Genomic DNA, 15706 nt, shown 5'->3' on the forward strand with positions numbered 1-15706 from the left:
AGAGAGACGGTGTATTCTGGCAGAGTGAACAGGGGGTAGAGACGGTGTATTCTGGCAGAGTGAACAGGGGGTAGAGATGGTGTATTCTGGCAGAGTGAACAGGGGGTAGAGAGACTGTGTATTCTGGCAGAGTGAATGGGGGTAGAGACGGTGTATTCTGGCAGAGTGAACAGGGGTAGAGAGACTATGTATTCTGGCAGAGTAACAGGGGTAGAGATAGTGTATTCTGGCAGAGTGAACAGGGGTAGAGACGGTGTATTCTGGCAGAGTGAGCAGGGGTAGAGACTGTGTATTCTGGCAGAGTGAACAGGGTTAGAGACGGTGTATTCTGGCAGAGTGAACAGGGGTAGAGACGGTGTATTCTGGCAGAGTGAACGGGGTAGAGACGGTGTATTCTGGCAGAGTGAACAGGAGTTGAGACGGTGTATTCTGGCAGAGTGAACAGGGGTAGAGACGGTGTATTCTGGCAGAGTGAACAGGGGGTAGAGACAGTGTATTCTGGCAGAGTGAACAGGGGTAGAGACGGTGTATTCTGGCAGAGTGAACAGGGGGTAGAGACAGTGTATTCTGGCAGAGTGAACAGGGGTAGAGACAGTGTATTCTGGCAGAGTGAACAGGGGGTAGAGACAGTGTATTCTGGCAGAGTGAACGGGGGGTAGACAGTGTATTCTGGCAGAGTGAACAGGGGGTAGAGACGGTGTATTCTGGCAGAGTGAACAGGGGGTAGAGACTGTGGATTCTGGCAGAGTGAACAGGGGGTAGAGACAGTGTATTCTGGCAGAGAGAACAGGGGTAGAGATACTGTGTATTCTGGCAGAATGAACAGGGGTAGAGACGGTGTATTCTGGCAGAGTGAAGAGGGGGTAGAGACGGTGTATTCTGGCAGAGTGAACAGGAGGTAGAGAGACGGTGTATTCTGGCAGAGTGAACAGGGGGTAGAGACTGTGTATTCTGGCAGAGTGAACAGGGGTAGAGAGACGGTGTATTCTGGCAGAGTGAACAGGGGTAGGGACGGTGTATTCTGGCAGAGTGAACAGGGGTAGAGACGGTGTATTCTGGCAGAATGAACAGGGGGTAGACGGTGTATTCTGGCAGAGTGAACAGGGGGTAGAGACGGTGTATTCTGGCAGAGTGAACAGGGGTTAGAGACTGTGTATTCTGGCAGAGTGAACAGGGGGTAGAGACAGTGTATTCTGGCAGAGAGAACAGGGGTAGAGAGACGGTGTATTCTGGCAGAGTGAAAAGGGGGTAGAGATGGTGTATTCTGGCAGAGTGAACAGGGGATAGAGACAGTGTATTCTAGCAGAGTGAACATGGGGTAGAGAGACGGTGTATTCTGGCAGAGTGAACAGGGGTAGAGACAGTGTATTCTGGCAGAGTGAACAGGGTTAGAGACGGTGTATTCATGCAGAGTGAACAGGGGTAGAGACAGTGTATTCTGGCAGAGTGAACAGGGGTAGAGACTGTGTATTCTGGCAGAGTGAACAGGGTTAGAGACGATGTATTCTGGCAGAGTGAACATGGGGTAAAGAGACGGTGTATTCTGGCAGAGTGAACAGGGGTAGAGACTGTGTATTCTGGCAGAGTGAACAGGGGTAGAGCCGGTGTATTCTGGCAGAGTGAACAGGGGTAGAGACGGTGTATTCTAGCCGAGTGAACAGGGGTAGAGATGGTATATTCTGGCAGAGTTAACAGGGGGTAGAGACAGTGTATTCTGGCAGAATTAACAGGGGTAGAGACGGTGTATTCTGACAGAATGAACATGGGGTAGAGACTGTGTATTCTGGCAGAATGAACAGGGGGTAGACGGTGTATTCTGGCAGAGTGAACAGGGGTAGAGACAGTGTATTCTGGAAGAGTGAACAGGGGGTAGAGACAGTGTATTCTGGCAGAGTGAACAGGGGTAGAGAGACTGTGTATTCTGGCAGAGTGAACAGGAGATAGAGAGACAGTGTATTCTGGCAGAGTGAACATGGGGTAGAGAGACAGTGTATTCTGGCAGAGTGAACAGGGGTAGAGACAGTGTATTCTGGCAGAGTGAACATGGGGTAGAGAGACGGTGTATTCTGGCAGAGTGAACAAGGGGTAGAGAGACAGTGTATTCTGGCAGAGTGAACAGGAGGTAGAGAGACAGTGTATTCTGGCAGAGTGAACATGGGGTAGAGAGACAGTGTATTCTGGCAGAGTGAACAGGGGTAGAGACGGTGTATTCTGGCAGAGTGAACATGGGGTAGAGACAGTGTATTCTGGCAGAGTGAACAGGGGGTAGAGACTGTGTATTCTGGCAGAGTGAACAGGGGTTAGAGACTGTGTATTCTGGAAGAGTGAACAGGGGGTAGAGAGACGGTGTATTCTGGCAGAGTGAACAGGGGGTAGAGACGGTGTATTCTGGCAGAGTGAACAGGGGGTAGAGATGGTGTATTCTGGCAGAGTGAACAGGGGGTAGAGAGACTGTGTATTCTGGCAGAGTGAATGGGGGTAGAGACGGTGTATTCTGGCAGATTGAACAGGGGTAGAGAGACTATGTATTCTGGCAGAGTAACAGGGGTAGAGATAGTGTATTCTGGCAGAGTGAACAGGGGTAGAGACGGTGTATTCTGGCAGAGTGAGCAGGGGTAGAGACTGTGTATTCTGGCAGAGTGAACAGGGTTAGAGACGGTGTATTCTGGCAGAGTGAACAGGGGTAGAGACGGTGTATTCTGGCAGAGTGAACAGGGGGTAGAGACAGTGTATTCTGGCAGAGTGAACAGGGGTAGAGACAGTGTATTCTGGCAGAGTGAACAGGGGGTAGAGACAGTGTATTCTGGCAGAGTGAACGGGGGGTAGACGGTGTATTCTGGCAGAGTGAACAGGGGGTAGAAACGGTGTATTCTGGCAGAGTGAACAGGGGGTAGAGACTGTGGATTCTGGCAGAGTGAACAGGGGGTAGAGAGACTGTGTATTCTGGCAGAGTGAATGGGGGTAGAGACGGTGTATTCTGGCAGAGTGAACAGGGGTAGAGAGACTATGTATTCTGGCAGAGTAACAGGGGTAGAGATAGTGTATTCTGGCAGAGTGAACAGGGGTAGAGACGGTGTATTCTGGCAGAGTGAGCAGGGGTAGAGACTGTGTATTCTGGCAGAGTGAACAGGGTTAGAGACGGTGTATTCTGGCAGAGTGAACAGGGGTAGAGACGGTGTATTCTGGCAGAGTGAACGGGGTAGAGACGGTGTATTCTGGCAGAGTGAACAGGAGTTGAGACGGTGTATTCTGGCAGAGTGAACAGGGGTAGAGACGGTGTATTCTGGCAGAGTGAACAGGGGGTAGAGACAGTGTATTCTGGCAGAGTGAACAGGGGTAGAGACGGTGTATTCTGGCAGAGTGAACAGGGGGTAGAGACAGTGTATTCTGGCAGAGTGAACAGGGGTAGAGACAGTGTATTCTGGCAGAGTGAACAGGGGGTAGAGACAGTGTATTCTGGCAGAGTGAACAGGGGTAGAGACAGTGTATTCTGGCAGAGTGAACAGGGGTAGAGACAGTGTATTCTGGCAGAGTGAACAGGGGGTAGAGACAGTGGATTCTGGCAGAGTGAACAGGGGGTAGAGACGGTGTATTCTGGCAGAGTGAACAGGGGGTAGAGACTGTGGATTCTGGCAGAGTGAACAGGGGGTAGAGACAGTGTATTCTGGCAGAGAGAACAGGGGTAGAGATACTGTGTATTCTGGCAGAATGAACAGGGGTAGAGACGGTGTATTCTGGCAGAGTGAAGAGGGGGTAGAGACGGTGTATTCTGGCAGAGTGAACAGGAGGTAGAGAGACGGTGTATTCTGGCAGAGTGAACAGGGGGTAGAGACTGTGTATTCTGGCAGAGTGAACAGGGGTAGAGAGACGGTGTATTCTGGCAGAGTGAACAGGGGTAGGGACGGTGTATTCTGGCAGAGTGAACAGGGGTAGAGACGGTGTATTCTGGCAGAATGAACAGGGGGTAGACGGTGTATTCTGGCAGAGTGAACAGGGGGTAGAGACGGTGTATTCTGGCAGAGTGAACAGGGGTTAGAGACTGTGTATTCTGGCAGAGTGAACAGGGGGTAGAGACAGTGTATTCTGGCAGAGAGAACAGGGGTAGAGAGACGGTGTATTCTGGCAGAGTGAAAAGGGGGTAGAGATGGTGTATTCTGGCAGAGTGAACAGGGGATAGAGACAGTGTATTCTAGCAGAGTGAACATGGGGTAGAGAGACGGTGTATTCTGGCAGAGTGAACAGGGGTAGAGACAGTGTATTCTGGCAGAGTGAACAGGGTTAGAGACGGTGTATTCATGCAGAGTGAACAGGGGTAGAGACAGTGTATTCTGGCAGAGTGAACAGGGGTAGAGACTGTGTATTCTGGCAGAGTGAACAGGGTTAGAGACGATGTATTCTGGCAGAGTGAACATGGGGTAAAGAGACGGTGTATTCTGGCAGAGTGAACAGGGGTAGAGACTGTGTATTCTGGCAGAGTGAACAGGGGTAGAGCCGGTGTATTCTGGCAGAGTGAACAGGGGTAGGGACGGTGTATTCTAGCCTAGTGAACAGGGGTAGAGATGGTATATTCTGGCAGAGTTAACAGGGGGTAGAGACAGTGTATTCTGGCAGAATTAACAGGGGTAGAGACGGTGTATTCTGACAGAATGAACATGGGGTAGAGACTGTGTATTCTGGCAGAATGAACAGGGGGTAGACAGTGTATTCTGGCAGAGTGAACAGGGGTAGAGACAGTGTATTCTGGAAGAGTGAACAGGGGGTAGAGACAGTGTATTCTGGCAGAGTGAACAGGGGTAGAGAGACTGTGTATTCTGGCAGAGTGAACAGGAGATAGAGAGACAGTGTATTCTGGCAGAGTGAACATGGGGTAGAGAGACAGTGTATTCTGGCAGAGTGAACAGGGGTAGAGACAGTGTATTCTGGCAGAGTGAACATGGGGTAGAGAGACGGTGTATTCTGGCAGAGTGAACAAGGGGTAGAGAGACAGTGTATTCTGGCAGAGTGAACAGGAGGTAGAGAGACAGTGTATTCTGGCAGAGTGAACATGGGGTAGAGAGACAGTGTATTCTGGCAGAGTGAACAGGGGTAGAGACGGTGTATTCTGGCAGAGTGAACATGGGGTAGAGACAGTGTATTCTGGCAGAGTGAACAGGGGGTAGAGACTGTGTATTCTGGCAGAGTGAACAGGGGTTAGAGACTGTGTATTCTGGAAGAGTGAACAGGGGGTAGAGAGACGGTGTATTCTGGCAGAGTGAACAGGGGGTAGAGACGGTGTATTCTGGCAGAGTGAACAGGGGGTAGAGATGGTGTATTCTGGCAGAGTGAACAGGGGGTAGAGAGACTGTGTATTCTGGCAGAGTGAATGGGGGTAGAGACGGTGTATTCTGGCAGAGTGAACAGGGGTAGAGAGACTATGTATTCTGGCAGAGTAACAGGGGTAGAGATAGTGTATTCTGGCAGAGTGAACAGGGGTAGAGACGGTGTATTCTGGCAGAGTGAGCAGGGGTAGAGACTGTGTATTCTGGCAGAGTGAACAGGGTTAGAGACGGTGTATTCTGGCAGAGTGAACAGGGGTAGAGACGGTGTATTCTGGCAGAGTGAACAGGGGGTAGAGACAGTGTATTCTGGCAGAGTGAACAGGGGTAGAGACAGTGTATTCTGGCAGAGTGAACAGGGGGTAGAGACAGTGTATTCTGGCAGAGTGAACGGGGGGTTTACGGTGTATTCTGGCAGAGTGAACAGGGGGTAGAAACGGTGTATTCTGGCAGAGTGAACAGGGGGTAGAGACTGTGGATTCTGGCAGAGTGAACAGGGGGTAGAGACAGTGTATTCTGGCAGAGAGAACAGGGGTAGAGATACTGTGTATTCTGGCAGAATGAACAGGGGTAGAGACGGTGTATTCTGGCAGAGTGAAGAAGGGGTAGAGACGGTGTATTCTGGCAGAGTGAACAGGAGGTAGAGAGACGGTGTATTCTGGCAGAGTGAACAGGGGGTAGAGAGACAGTGTATTCTGGCAGAGTGAACAGCGGGTAGAGACGGTGTATTCTGGCAGAGTGAACAGGGGGTAGAGACTGTGTATTCTGGCAGAGTGAACAGGGGTAGAGAGACGGTGTATTCTGGCAGAGTGAACAGGGGTAGGGACGGTGTATTCTGGCAGAGTGAACAGGGGTAGAGACGGTGTATTCTGGCAGAATGAACAGGGGGTAGACGGTGTATTCTGGCAGAGTGAACAGGGGGTAGAGACGGTGTATTCTGGCAGAGTGAACAGGGGTTAGAGACTGTGTATTCTGGCAGAGTGAACAGGGGGTAGAGACAGTGTATTCTGGCAGAAAGAACAGGGGTAGAGAGACTGTGTATTCTGGCAGAATGAACAGGGGTAGAGACGGTGTATTCTGGCAGAGTGAAGAGGGGGTAGAGACGGTGTATTCTGGCAGAGTGAACAGGAGGTAGAGAGACGGTGTATTCTTGCAGAGTGAACATGGGGTAGAGAGACGGTGTATTCTGGCAGAGTGAACAGGAGGTAGAGAGACGGTGTATTCTTGCAGAGTGAACATGGGGTAGAGAGACAGTGTATTCTGGCAGAGTGAACAGGGGTAGAGACGGTGTATTCTGACAGAGTGAACAGGGGGTAGAGAGACGGTGTATTCTGGCAGAGTGAACAGGGGGTAGAGACGGTGTATTCTGGCAGAGTGAACAGGGGGTAGAGATGGTGTATTCTGGCAGAGTGAACAGGGGGTAGAGAGACTGTGTATTCTGGCAGAGTGAATGGGGGTAGAGACGGTGTATTCTGGCAGAGTGAACAGGGGTAGAGACGGTGTATTCTGGCAGAGTGAACAGGGGTAGAGACGCTGTATTCTGGCAGAGTGAACAGGGGGTAGATTCAGTGTATTCTGGCAGAGTGAACAGGGGTAGAGACGGTGTATTCTGGCAGAGTGAACAGGGGGTAGAGAGACTGTGTATTCTGGCAGAGTGAACAGGGGGTAGAGACAGTGTATTATGGCAGAGTGAACTGGGGTAGAGAGACTATGTATTCTGGCAGAGTGAACGGGGTAGAGACGGTGTATTCTGGCAGAGTGAACAGGGGGTAGAGACTGTGTATTCTGGCAGAGTGAACAGGAGGTAGAGAGACGGTGTATTCTTGCAGAGTGAACATGGGGTAGAGAGACAGTGTATTCTGGCAGAGTGAACAGGGGTAGAGACGGTGTATTCTGGCAGAGTGAACATAGGCTAGAGAAAGTGTATTCTGGCAGAGTGAACAGGGGGTAGAGACTGTGTGTTCTGGCAGAGTGAACGGAGGTAGAGACTGTGTATTCTGGAAGAGTGAACAGGGGGTAGAGAGACAGTGTATTCTGGCAGAGTTAACAGGGGGTAGAGAGACAGTGTATTCTGGCAGAGTGAACAGGGGGTAGAGACGGTGTATTCTGGCAGAGTGAACAGGGGGTAGAGACTGTGTATTCTGGCAGAGTGAACATGGGGTAGAGAGACAGTGTATTCTGGCAGAGTGAACAGGGGTAGAGACGGTGTATTCTGGCAGAGTGAACAGGGGTAGAGACGGTGTATTCTGGCAGAGTGAACAGGGGTAGAGACGGTGTATTCTGGCAGAGTGAACACGGGTAGAGACGGTGTATTCTGGCAGAGTGAACAGGGGGTAGAGAGACTGTGTATTCTGGCAGAGTGAACAGGGGGTAGAGACAGTGTATTCTGGCAGAGTGAACATGGGTAGAGAGACTATGTATTCTGGCAGAGTGAACAGGGATAGAGACGATGTATTCTGGCAGAGTGAACAGGGGTAGAGAGACTAAGTATTCTGGCAGAGTGAACAGGGGTAGAGACGGTGTATTCTGACAGAGTGAACAGGGGGTAGAGAGACGGTGTATTCTGGCAGAGTGAACAGGGGGTAGAGACGGTGTATTCTGGCAGAGTGAACAGGGGGTAGAGATGGTGTATTCTGGCAGAGTGAACAGGGGGTAGAGAGACTGTGTATTCTGGCAGAGTGAATGGGGGTAGAGACGGTGTATTCTGGCAGAGTGAACAGGGGTAGAGACGGTGTATTCTGGCAGAGTGAACAGGGGTAGAGACGCTGTATTCTGGCAGAGTGAACAGGGGGTAGATTCAGTGTATTCTGGCAGAGTGAACAGGGGTAGAGACGGTGTATTCTGGCAGAGTGAACAGGGGGTAGAGAGACTGTGTATTCTGGCAGAGTGAACAGGGGGTAGAGACAGTGTATTCTGGCAGAGTGAACTGGGGTAGAGAGACTATGTATTCTGGCAGAGTGAACGGGGTAGAGACGGTGTATTCTGGCAGAGTGAACAGGGGGTAGAGACTGTGTTTTCTGGCAGAGTGAACAGGGGTAGAGACGGTGTATTCTGGCAGAGTGAACAGGGGTAGAGAGACTCTACAGGGTGGGAGAAGTGAAAGCTGACAATACTACCAGACCACTTGTCCTGGCTACAGGAAGGCCTATCACATGCATAGATGTCGTTATATCATTGTAATAGGCTTTGTGATGAGTCTATGGTCACTCATCTTGAAAGTTCAACACTTCGCAAAACATCAGAATTCTAACATTTAAGTAAATCAATATACAGCAAAAAGACTATCAAATGATTGAATCACAATACATCTAATCAAAGATATTAAACAAAAGACAACGTCTGATAGTTGCCAGGTGCTATAACAGTCAGACAATCACTTACACTAACACAACTTTGATAAGACAATAGAGGAAAGAACAGGGAGGACTGTGGAAACAGCAGGAAAGATGAACACACATTCAAGACAAACATTATTCTCAGTATTGTAATTGTAATGTTGTACTGTAATTGTAAATGTATTGTAATTTCATTGTAATTGTCTGTATTAAGTGCCTGTGTGTCTGGTATCAACAGGACAGCAGACAAAAGCAGCCTCGTTAGACTCTTTACCTGGACCAGAGAAGGCAGAACCATCTGTCTTTTGGACACAGCAGCCTATGTGCAGTGAAACCCCATAGAACGGTAGAATAGAGCAAATCAACAAAACATGCCCACATACAGGGACATACAGTATGAGAGAGAGAAGAGAGAGAGAGAGAGAGAGAGAGAGAGAGAGAGAGAGAGAGAGAGAGAGAGAGAGAGAGAGAGAGAGAGAGAGAGAGAGAGAGAGAGAGAGAGAGAGAGAGAGAGAGAGAGAGAGAGAGAGGAGAGAAGGAGAGAGAGAGAGAGAGAGAGAGAGAGAGAGAGAGAGGAGAGAGAGAGAGAGAGAGAGAGAGAGAGAGAGAGAGAGAGAGAGGACAATTAACAAACATATAATAGACACAGAGGTTGCTCATAAACTTTACAACTGCAGTAAATTTACCACCAGATATATATTTTTAAACCAATCAAAAATAATTCATTAAGATTTAAATGGATGCATGCATCATACTCATCACAAGTATGCTGCATTAAAGAAAAAACGGATGGTAAATGTACTGTGGTGGTAAAGTATTATGAATAAACCCCACACAGTAAAAATGATGTTTTAACCCTTGATGAGTCAGACCTGAGGCAGCTAGACAGAGCAAATACCTTAGAAGACAATAGCCAAGGAAAACAAGGGCCTATATATCCACCTGGCAGCCCTGACATCAATGACATGTTTTGGCTGAGGCTATTGTTAGGGTTGAACTGGGATGTGGACATGAAGCTAGGGTTAGAGTTAGGGTTGTGCCTATGGTTAGGGTTGAAACGTGGATGTGGACATGAAGCTAGGGTTAGAGTTAGGGTTGTGCCTATGGTTAGGGTTGAAACGTGGATGTGGACATGAAGCTAGGGTTAGAGTTAAGGCTACAGGTAGGTTTAGGGCTAGGTTTAGGGTTGGTTGAGTGTGTTTGTGTGTATTAGTAAGTAATTATACTAATTTAACTCCACAGTACTGTGGTACTCACTGCGTCTGCCTCAGCCTTCTCCCGGGATGCTCGCCCCCCTACCACCACAGACTCCAGCACGGCCACCCAGCGCTGCTTGTCTGGGAAACTGGGAGCCATGAAGTACAAAGTCTGTCCGGGCCAGCACGAGGTGTGGGGGTAGGACTCCAGTTTTAGCACATACTGCACATCTACACACACACCACAACACAGTGAGGGAACAAGGAGACAGTCCATTCCTAAGCAGATCATGATACTAATAAGTAAAGCGCTAATTATAACCAGTTGAGGCACTATCCTAGCTCACCCACTGTGGTAGGGCTTTGCTATGAGTGTGAGTAAGTTTGGTGTACCTGACTTGGCGGTGTTGGGCAGCTCAGACGCCCCTACAGCACCGTGCACCATCACCTCTCCATCAGACAGACACAGCTCAAACTCCTCCAGCGGCTTCACTGACTCTGAACAACACAAACAGAGGGAAATAAAAATGTACCGAAAACTACACAGACCAAAATGCACCAACTGGCAGCAATGAAGAACACTGTTAGCCCAGCGGAATAAGAATGTATTGTTTTGAAAAATACAACTTGGAGTTCAACCTACAGTGGGCTCCAAAAGTATTGGGATAGTCACCATTTTTGTTGTTGTTTTGTCTCTGTACTCCAGCACTTTGGATTTGAAATTATACAATGACTATGAGGTTAAAGTGCAGACTGTCAGCTTTCATTTGAGGGTATTTTCATCCATATCAGGTGAACTGTTTATGAATTACAACACTATTTGTACATAGTCCCCCCCATTATAGGGGACCAAAAGTGTTGGGACAAATTCACTTATATGTGTATTAAAGTAGTCAAAAGTTTAGTATTTGGTCCCATATTCTTAGCACGCAATGATCCTCTGTAGCTCAGCTGGTAGAGCACGGCGCTTGTAACGCCAAGGTAGTGGGTTCGATCCCCGGGACCACCCATACACAAAAAAAATGTATGCACGCATGACTGTAAGTCGCTTTGGATAAAAGCGTCTGCTAAATGGCATATCATATCATATCATCATTACATTTGCTGTTTGTTTTGGTTGTGTTTCAGATTATTTTGTGCCCAATAGAAATGAATGGTAAATAATGTATTGTGTCATTTTGGAGTCACTTTTATTGTAAATAAGAACATAATATGTTTCTAAACACTCCTACATTAATGTGGATGCTACCATTATTACGGAAAGTCCTGAATGAATTGTGAATAATGATGAATGAGAAACATCTCACTATTACAATAACTTGGGAGGTTAGCATTTTTGTGTCACTGTCCCAATTCTTTTGGAGCTCACTGTATTTTATAATCATAATTTTACTATAGAAAAATTAAAGGAGTAAGACCTTCTCTGGGCTCTGTTTCGTAGATGGTCACCTTGGTCCCATCCAGCACCACATACTTCCTCTCCCAGCCCTGGCCACGCTTCCCATTCCTGCAGAACACACACATGTTTGTCACTGGGCCAGCAGCATAGACTACCACAGAGTCAGACAATCAATATCTGGGACAGATGAGCATAATACATTTTATATTTAGCAGACGCTCTTATCCAGAGCGACTTACAGTTAGTGAGTGCATACATTTTCATACTGGCCCCCCGTGGGAAACGAACCCACAACCCAAGCGCCATGCTCTACCAACTGAGCTACAGGAGGCCCTAATACTGTAGTCTACAACTATACTTTAGCACTAGAGAGCCATCTCAGATCATATCAAATACAGTATGAGGGTCTAAATTGGTCAAACTTGAAGGGCAAGCAGACAGGCAGTGTTGATCTATAGTATAGTGCTATTAGTCAAATCTGTTTCACAGTAATAGAGGGTATGAAGTCCACACACCAGAGTTACCAGACCCACCTGGGCTGTTTCATCCAGCCTTCCAGGCGAACATGTCCGCTGGCCTCTTTGAGCTGCAGGCCAGGAGAACTGCCTTTGTCCCGGCACAGTCCCTCAGCCATATGCAAGGCACATTCTCCAGGCATGCCGCACGTGGCAGGTAGACAGGGGGAGCATTTTGGATGGCACAAAGCGTGACATTCTGAAGGAGAGAAGAACACACTTTAAAACAAGGACTGCCAGAAACACAATACTGTACAGGCTACCCTTCTGAAAAAGCCTTGCTCCACAGAAATGTGCCATGCCTAGTTAACGTGATGGAGAGTGGAAGGTTGGAACATAACATACCGATACAGGTGGCTGCCTGACGACCGAAGTGCACGGTATCCAGGCACACAGTACACTTGGCAGCCCTCATGTTGAGTCCCACAGTGAAGCGGTGAGCGGTGTTGTGGTGAATGCTCTCCCTCTGCCTCCCCCTCTCCCTCTCCCTCTCCCTGTCTCTCTGACTGTCCTGCATGCGAAGGCCATACTCTGAACACAGCCAGGGAAGACAGTGAGTAGGGAAAGTAACCATAGCAACCATAATGATCATTTATCCCAAAAATATGCCATGTCAGCTGTGCAAGTGAGGCAACGAAAAGGAAGCATCACCAACATAATGTTAATGTTAAAGGTAAGAGGATCTGAAATAAAAAGGTAAATAATATTAATCCCATCATCCACCTGTGATCAGTTCATGACTGGAACTTAACACATGCATCCAGGATTCTTCTCATTGAGGGAATTGGATTGATATGTTCCAAGCTGAAAAGAAAACACCCCTGTGTATGTATGGTGTGCTGGTCTGGGTTGGGTTGCAGTGGTTCAAGATGCAGGGCAGATAGCTGTGTGAGGGTCAATGGATTGGAGTGTAGGCCAACAGAAGTAAAGGAAATTGCTTCAGATTTCCAAAGCTGTGCACTTAGAGGGTGGAAAGTTTAGCTCAACAACAGTGAACTATGTATGTAAATGTTTTCCGTCTCATCTATCCAAGAAGAATACAGACACACAAACGGTATGTTACAAACAAATAATGGCTTCTTAACATGATAGGGGGATTTTATGTTAGCTGTTAATGTCAAATCATCCAATCTGCTGGTTTGAATTAAATTTCTACAATGATTTACCTGACAGCAGCCAGAAATTAGCATTGATACAATATTCCAACATGGTGGTAGACAACCCTTTTACTATAAGCTACCAAGAAACATTTCTTTATGATTTATGTATGCAGAGACATGTAAAGTTAATTTTGATGAACATACTCATTCATTGAAGTGAACACCAACTTCAGAGCTTGAATAATTCAGTAAAGGGGCATTACTGGAAAGCGGAAGCTCCAATACCAGCATTAAAAACCCAAACTTAGCATACCATACTTTTAAATATATTTTGTACATTTTAGTAATTTAGCAGATGCTCTTATCCAGAGCAATTAGGGGCAAAAGTGCTTTGCTCAAAGGCACATCAAATCTAGGATTTGAACCAGCAACCTTTCAGTTACTGGCCCAAAGCTCTAACCACTATGCTACCTGCCACCCTAAAGATCTGCCATTTTATCCTAGTGCAGAGCTTTTCAAATCTGGCCCATTCGGAGAGTGGTAAAGGGGTAAAAGAGATGGGGATAGCAAACCGAGGGCTCCATGAGTTAGGAGAACTTACTTTCAAAAGTGACCCTCCTTCTCTCTGTTGAGTGTGAGAAAAAAGGACAAAGGTCTAAGGCATTAGGAGGAAGATGAATATTTGCAGGATGGTAGTGGCCATCAGGAAAGCTTGCCTGCGTGCTTTTACAGTTCCAAGTATCTTGATTATATACTGCATTATATGGCAATATGGAAGCCCACATAGAGGTCTCATCTGGTGGTGTGTGTAAGGTCTTTCTACAAATAATGGGGCCAATGTGTGACATTGGGATAAACATTTCTATATGGTTTGCAACTAAAATAAAAAGGATACAGTGCATTCGAAAAGTATTCAGACCCCTTCCCTTTTTCCACATTGTTACGTTATAGCCTTATTCTAAAATTGATTCAATAAAAAAAAAATCTCATCAATTTACACACAATACCCCATAGTGACAAAGTGAAAACAAGTTTTTGCAAATGTATTACAAATAAAAATCTGAAATACTTTATTTACATAAGTATTCAGACCCTTTGCTATTAGCCTCGAAATTGAGCTCAGGTGTATCCTGTTTCCATTGATCATCCTTGAGAGGTTTCTACAACTTGATTGGAGTCTACCTGTGGTAAATTAAATTGATTGGACATTATTTGGAAAGGCACACACCTGTCTATATAAGGTCCCACAGTTGACAGTGCACGTCAGAGCAAAATCCAAGCCATGAGGTCGAAGGAATTGTCCGTAGAGCTCCGAGACAGGATTGTGTCGAGGCACAGATCTAGGGAAGGGTACCAAAACATTTCTGCAGCATTGAAAGTCCCCAAGAACACAGTGGCCTCCATCATTCTTAAATGGAAGAAGTTTGGAACCACCAAGACTCTTCCTAGAGCTGGCCACCCGGCCAAACTGAGCAATTGGGGGAGAAGGGCCTTGGTCAGGGAGGTGACTAAGAACCTGACGGTCACTCTGACAGAGCTCCAGAGTTCCTCTGTGGAGATGGGAGAACCTTCCAGAAGGACAACCATCTCTGCAGCACTCCACCAATCAGGCCTTTATGGTAGAGTGGCCAGACGGAAGCCACTCCTCAGTAAAAGGCACATGACAGCCCGCTTGGAGTTTGCCAAAAGGCACCTAAAGGACTCTCAGACCAAGAGATACAAGATTCTCTGGTCTGATGAAACCAAGATTGAACTCTTTGGCCTGAATGCCAAGCGTCACGTCTGGAGGAAACCTGGCACCATCCCTACGGTGAAGCACGGTGGTGGCAGCATCATGCTGTGGGGATGTTTTTCAATGACAGGGACTGGGAGACTAGTCAGGATCGAGGGAAAGATGAACGGAGAAAAGTACAGAGAGATCCTTGATGAAAACCTGCTCCAGAGTGCTCAGGATCTCAGACTGGAGTGAAGGTTCACCTTCCAACAGGACAATGACCCTAAGCACACAGCCAAGACAACGCAGGAGTGGCTTCGGGACAAGTCTCTGAATATCCTTGAGTGGCCCAGCCTGAGCCCGGACTTGAACCTGATCGTACATCTCTGGAGAGACCTGAAAATAGTTGTGCAGTGACGCTGCCCATCCAACCTGACAGTGCTTGAGAGGATCTGCAGAGAAGAATGGGAGAAACTCCCCAAATACAGGTGTGCCAAGCTTGTAGCGTCATACTCAAGGCTGTAATTGCTGTCAAAGGTGCTTAAACAAAGTACTGAGTAAAGGGTCTGAAACAAAGCGGAAGTGGCCACATCTCTCACAAAAATGTATAAAAAATGCAATCACACCGATAATTATAAGGGAGCAGTAGAACTTATACATTGGCTACAATAATTACAAGGACTTTTTAAACACCAAATTGAAGAAATGTCTGATTTTCCAGGTAGGCCTATTCCAGTAGTGGTGTAAAGTAGAAATACTTTAAAGTACTACCTAAGTGTTTTTTTTTTTTTTTGGGGGGGGGGGGGGGGGGGGGTATCTGTACTTTACTATTTATCTTTTTGACAACTTTTACTTTTACTTCACTACATTCCTAAAGAAAATCATGTTCTTTTTACTCCATACATTTTCCCTGAAACACACAAATATTTCATTACCAGGTAATATTGTGAATAAGACCACTAGGCTATGTACTTTTTTTGTCATTATATCCACAATAATTAATAGGAATAGCATTGGGTGTTGCGCAATAGTCTATCCTACACAATTGCGCACAGTTGACTCGGTGTCCAATCCGAAGCAAAAAAACATATGAAAACATGAACACATTACCTTGATGCTTTTTCTGTTAAAT

The 15706-nt window shown here is 47.0% G+C and overlaps 1 protein-coding gene across 1 annotated transcript in view; it reads right to left on the reverse strand.

Moving 5' to 3' along the window:
• Positions 1-15706, reverse strand: part of LOC311141510 (citron rho-interacting kinase-like) — a gene marked incomplete at both ends in the record, with an annotated part of 96524 nt that overhangs the window by 52797 nt on the left and 28021 nt on the right. The window contains 7 exons of the mRNA XM_084176858.1: positions 8925-8969; positions 9908-10077; positions 10240-10344; positions 11265-11353; positions 11779-11959; positions 12106-12291; positions 13462-13485. Coding sequence (XP_084032984.1) covers positions 8925-8969; positions 9908-10077; positions 10240-10344; positions 11265-11353; positions 11779-11959; positions 12106-12291; positions 13462-13485 — 800 coding nt within the window. The remainder of the gene's footprint in view (positions 1-8924; positions 8970-9907; positions 10078-10239; positions 10345-11264; positions 11354-11778; positions 11960-12105; positions 12292-13461; positions 13486-15706) is intronic.

The sequence above is a fragment of the Coregonus lavaretus genome, assembly GCF_964263955.1.
Source record: "Coregonus lavaretus genome assembly, chromosome: 14".
Lineage (NCBI taxonomy): Eukaryota > Metazoa > Chordata > Actinopteri > Salmoniformes > Salmonidae > Coregonus > Coregonus lavaretus.